General features: G+C 33.3%; 1 protein-coding gene across 1 annotated transcript in view; it reads left to right on the top strand.

Annotated features, from left to right (window-relative positions):
- The first annotated feature begins 3,277 nt into the window (after positions 1 to 3,277).
- Roc2 (Regulator of cullins 2) overlaps positions 3,278 to 5,558 on the top strand; it is a 40,941-nt gene continuing 38,660 nt past the window's right edge. Inside the window, exon 1 of the mRNA XM_012374399.2 lies at positions 3,278 to 3,527. Within this exon, the coding sequence (XP_012229822.1) occupies positions 3,374 to 3,527 (154 nt within the window). The 5' untranslated portion in view covers positions 3,278 to 3,373. The remainder of the gene's footprint in view (positions 3,528 to 5,558) is intronic.

The raw sequence follows: 5,558 nt of genomic DNA, 5'->3' as shown, positions 1-5,558 counted from the left end.
TATATGCTTATTGCATTTTATGTTGCTACATTCAAAATTATTTAAATTCAAAATCTTTTATTCATTCTTGTTTTCTTTCATTCACTACTTTAGTTTTTTATGATCACTATATTCATGCCAAATATATCTATAATGTATTTAAAAGAATTTTATTTTATTTTTTATTAAAATAAACTTAATAAAAATACATTATGGACATGTGACACATGAATTATATCATAACTAAAAAATAAATAAAAATTTTATTTTTAAGAATTGAAGATATTTTAGAATTTGAACGTTATGATACAATGTATCTTTTTCCAACTTGCATGACCACTTGGCCACAAAAATTATTGAACAAAAACTGAATCATTTATTTTCATTATCATTATCTCAAATACTTTGTACGTTTGAAATATTTCAGTTTATTTAAACGTTTAAAATTAATAAATTTTACAATATATAAGTTAAAAATTTTACTTTATTCCGCATGTTAATATTTTAATTATTTTAAATTATAATTTTTTTCTATAATATTATCTAATTAATATTGATTATTTCCATATTCCCTTTTAATATTAAGGTAAAAAATATTTTAATACTCATCGACACAGTAGCGCAGCAGCAGAGTTTTAAATAAATGTTGATTTGTAAAATACAAATATTTCAAAATTAATCAATATTCATTGTATTACACAATAATGTTACATTTTATGCCAACCATCGCCATTTTATACCATAAATGACGAATAAATTACCTTACGGTTGCTTTGCCGTTGCCCGATGCCTCCCAGGCCTCCTCCTCCTCTCATGCTCCGTTTTGGCTGCATCTCACATACACAATATAACACTCGCGAGAACATAATTAATTAGAATCGCGTAACACTTCTGAAATAAAACTCGCAGCAACGGTCGCGCAGTTTGTTACGATGAAATGATGCGAGAAAATACGGTCACATAAAACTACAATTCATTCGACACTCGCGGCTTAATCAACGCGTATATTTAACAGTACGATACTTTATATGACACTCCCGACACGAATTTTATTGCGGCACATTACCACGAACATACGATACTTTGCATAACACTTCTAATGTGCATCTTGTTACGATACAATGAAGAATGATTCGCAAAAAATCGCGTTCAAATACATGGCATCCAACAATGTAGAAAAGAAATTGAAATTTACGCGATCAACTTCGCGCGCTAATCGTCACTGTCGCATTTTACTACACCTGTTGCTCCTACTACACTGTCGTACATTTATCATTCTAGAACGCTGGGCGCGAAAGGAAAATGATATAGGTTCGTATTTTATTATTTGTAAGGCAAGCAAATAAATAACGCGATAATACGGAACGATCTCTCCTTGTTATTGTTTGTTTATTAAAATGGTCGGATGAATGGTGGCAAGATGATCGTCCACCGTACAACAATACGGCTGTATATGGTCGTGTGCCATAAAAAGCAAACTTGGAGCATGGCGAATAACATCAAATACTTTACTTGTGACTTGCTCAGTATCGCGTAATTTATTCAGTTATCTTAGAATATAAGTAAAAACGCTAATTCAACCAGTCACTCTTTCATGCGCGAAAAGTCCACGAAACGAAAGTTGGATTAAGGTGCCTTTTCACATTGATGCTCGACGCTCCACGATTGTCCAAAAAGAACCAATCGCTGCACTAGTTTTTAGCCGCGAGATGTCGCAGGCGTCACATAAACAAGTTCCTTTAAAGACAAAAGTTGGTAGTTTTGCTGTGGCGGTGGCGCGCAAAGTTGCAATTTAAAGTTTTCTTTCGTTTCCGTATTTGGATGCCATTAGATCTAACGCATCATAACTCTGCTACTCGAATCGTCAGTGTTTGCATTGTTAATTTCGTTTCGCTGGTATAGTATGACCAAAATTCGCGTCGAGAATGCGTTTTCGAAAGTGTCGTGTAAAATATTGTGCAGTTGACCGTATTTTCGCGAGTATGATCTGTGAGTATCATAAAGTAGCTGCGGCATAGCAGAGAGAAAAAGGTTCGGGGAATAGCCGGCGACAGCGGAATAACCGTAAGATAATCTTGTAACTTGCTCCATAATGCATTATTTATTTAGTTATCTTAGAATACAAGTAAAACGCAAATCCAACCAATCACTCTTTTTGTGCATGAAAAAATATGAGAATAGAATGAAGGTGCCTTTTCACATTAACTCTCGCCAATCCACAAATGTCCAGAAATAACCAATCGCTGCAGTAGTTTGGTCACCCGATGTCACGACTGTCACATGAAAAGGTTCCTTTAGAGGCAAAAGGTGGTGACACTGCTGTGGCGGTGGCGCGCGAAATCGCAATTTCAAATTTTTTTTTGTTTCAGTCTCGTTCCTGTATTGGGCGCCATTGGTCGAACGCTTCGTACCTCTGCTACTTGAATCATCAGTGCTCGCGTTGTTAATCTCATTTCGCTTGTTGTAGTAGGATAAAATTCGCGTCGGGTGTGCGTTTTCGGGAATGTAGTGTAAAGTGTTGCGCAGTTGACCGTATTTTCGCTCGTATAAGTGTGACAAAATTCGCGCCGGAAATGCGTTTTCATGAGTGTCGTCGTGTAAAATATTGTGCAGTTGATCGTATTTTCGCGAGTGTGTGATGTGTGAGTTTCATAAAGAAGTAGCCGCGGAACAGAGAGAAGAAGGCCCGGGGAGCAGTCGGCGACACGAGTGTGCGTATCATGGAGAAACAGCCACGGCGGAACTGAGAGGAGGAGGAGGTCCGGGGGTATTTGGCAATGGCGGAACAACCGTAAGGGTGAAATCAGATGATACGGAAAAGAGCTGCGAAACGGAGAGTGTGTCATTGAGACAGCCAATCAGTTGCGGAATACAATCGTACGCAATAGCTGTGATTGGCTGTTTCAATGACGCACTCTCCGTTCCGCAGCTCTTTTTCGTATCATCTGATTTCACCCTAAGGTAATCTATTATTTGAATGTTCATTAATTGCGGCGATTGATTTGAATATTGGGAGTGCGATTTGGCATTTCTACTATTGCATATATATGTAATACGATGCATATTAATGATTATTTTAACTAATTTGGTTATTTATGTATTTTACAGATGTATATTTGCAACTCCGCTGCTGCGCATCGTAAGGTGAGTCAAATTATATCTTTATTTCAATCTTCAAGATTTGCAAGCTTTTGCGGAAATGTATTCTCTTGATAATTTCGATGATGTCGGTATTGTCGCTTCGGTGATTTGGTGGAAAGTCTGACCGCTACCGTTAGATGGCATATATTAGCCATAACAGCTTCGTAGGATCTCCAGTGTTGATCTAAACAGCTTTCGTTAACCTCTTCGCGTGCACTTTGTACGTGTGTGACTGGTATTTCTAACCTGAAATATGGCTGATTTGGAACAAGACCCGGGAGACCGGGTTGACGGCGATAATCAGAAAAATGATAAAATGTTCACTCTGAAAAAATGGAATGCCGTGGCCATGTGGAGTTGGGACGTGGAGTGTGATACCTGTGCCATTTGCAGAGTCCAAGTTATGGGTAAGTCATGTTTTAGTTAAGTGTTTATCAATTCTTTCTTGTTTCTTTTTCATAAAATTACTATAATTGGCAGAAATTATGTTTACAACATTGATTATAAGTGTTATATTAACATTCATGCAGTGACAATGAATAAGTTTATTGCTCTGAAATTTGCAAACTTGCAACTTAAGTGTCAGCTCATTGGCTATCATGTTAATTTGAACGTATATTGCTTATAATATAGAGTGCGATATAAATATTTTCTACACTGTTTCGCAAATGTTTAATATATGCTTGTCATAAGTATAAAGTACAAGGAAAACATGCAGCTACTTGCTGCTACTTATCATTTATACGATAGGAGTTATGATTGCTTTTCGAAATGAGTGCCATCATATATCATTATTAAACAAAGATGGCAATTGTTAAAATTATTGTAGATTTTATTAATAAGTTAAGTACACTCAAAAAAATATTTCGCTGATGTAGTTAGATTTCTAGATATCGCAACAAGAATGTATCACTATTTTTCGTATCTGTGAAAGCATTGTTTGTCACATATAGAATTTATAGCAGTAATGTTCTAGCAATAGCTTCTGAAAAATTTAGGTACCATTGCTAAATGTTATTCATTGCATGATCTAACACGTGATTGTTCTTATATAGATAAGCGCTTTAGAGAAACTTTCTTTTTAAAGTTCATAAACAATACAGATATATATTCTGTTTCTGTCATTTAAACTGATTAAGTACTTACATATGCAATATCACAACAGTTGCTAATTATTTATCTGTTTTAGTTAATTTTTTACCCCTAGAAAATTTTAGCTATTATTGCAAGATTATTTTTTTGAGTGTAAGAGACTAAGAAACGGAAGGGATTGAGTTTTTTCATAACGCAGCGATAAGATGTTTTGTGTTTTACATCAAAATTGCTTTTAATGGTAATTATATTATCACAAGATATTAAGATATTATTTCTAGCAATGTATAATTGTTCATAATTATTTCTTAGCAAAATATAATTGATCAAATTCATAAAAAATATCAAAGAAGAGAGGTATCAGACAGAAAACAATTGTTTTTACATAAATGTATCATTTTATTAATAGTCATTAATAGCCTTAAAATTACCACATAATAACTTACAAATATATGTAAACTTAACATGAGTATTAAATTATCAAAAATATTTCGCCATCTTTATTGTGCTTTGGCAAATGCCTTATAAATAAGCGGCAGATATCACCTGTATAGTAACAAATGTAAACAGAAATATGAGAAACAAAGAAATGCAGTGATTGGTAATTGTATGAGGGGTAGTAATGTACTCAATTCTCACATATAAAACAAGGCATTGCACGCTTATTGCTTTATACGATATTAAATTGAACCGTATATTAATTTGCGCAGCAGGAATGATCTTTTGTTCGTATTGTTACAATTTTGAGAAATGATATTTTGCGTATTATAAACAATATTTATCATAATAATGCCAAAAACAAACTCCAAAAATTATCTTATAACATTTTATCATTTTTATATCTATTTATGCAAATGAGATTCGCTGCAAATGGATTTTTTGTCCTCGATTTAAACGTATATAAACTACAAGCGCACTCTAATCATCTTATAAAAATGGATGCTCGCAATTTTAACGTTTTTTGATAGTTTCGTCAGTTGTCAATTATGATACGTTGAGATTTATAGTACACTGCATTAAAACATTGTGAATGTATTCGGTCAAATGATGAATTAGAATAAAGTAAAATATCTGCATATAGTTTATCAAACGTTTCATTGGCTATTTTTCATAGGCAAGATAAATTTGTATTTTAAAAGCATTACAGGAAGTATTAAGCGCAATGTTCTTCCAAATAATTTTTAAAAATTATTTTATTTTTATTTTAGTTTTTAAAATTAAAATTTTTTATCATAGAATTATATATAAGTTATCTTGATGGCAATATTATAATTTTTTAACTGATCTCTGTTATATGTTTTGTAAGTTATTTGTGAATAATTCTTGTTGCGCAATCAAAAGAGAAA

Source organism: Linepithema humile, chromosome 2 (assembly GCF_040581485.1).
Source record: "Linepithema humile isolate Giens D197 chromosome 2, Lhum_UNIL_v1.0, whole genome shotgun sequence".
Lineage (NCBI taxonomy): Eukaryota > Metazoa > Arthropoda > Insecta > Hymenoptera > Formicidae > Linepithema > Linepithema humile.
Note: the sequence above shows the minus strand (reverse complement) of the source record. Positions and strands in the feature narration are given on the sequence as shown.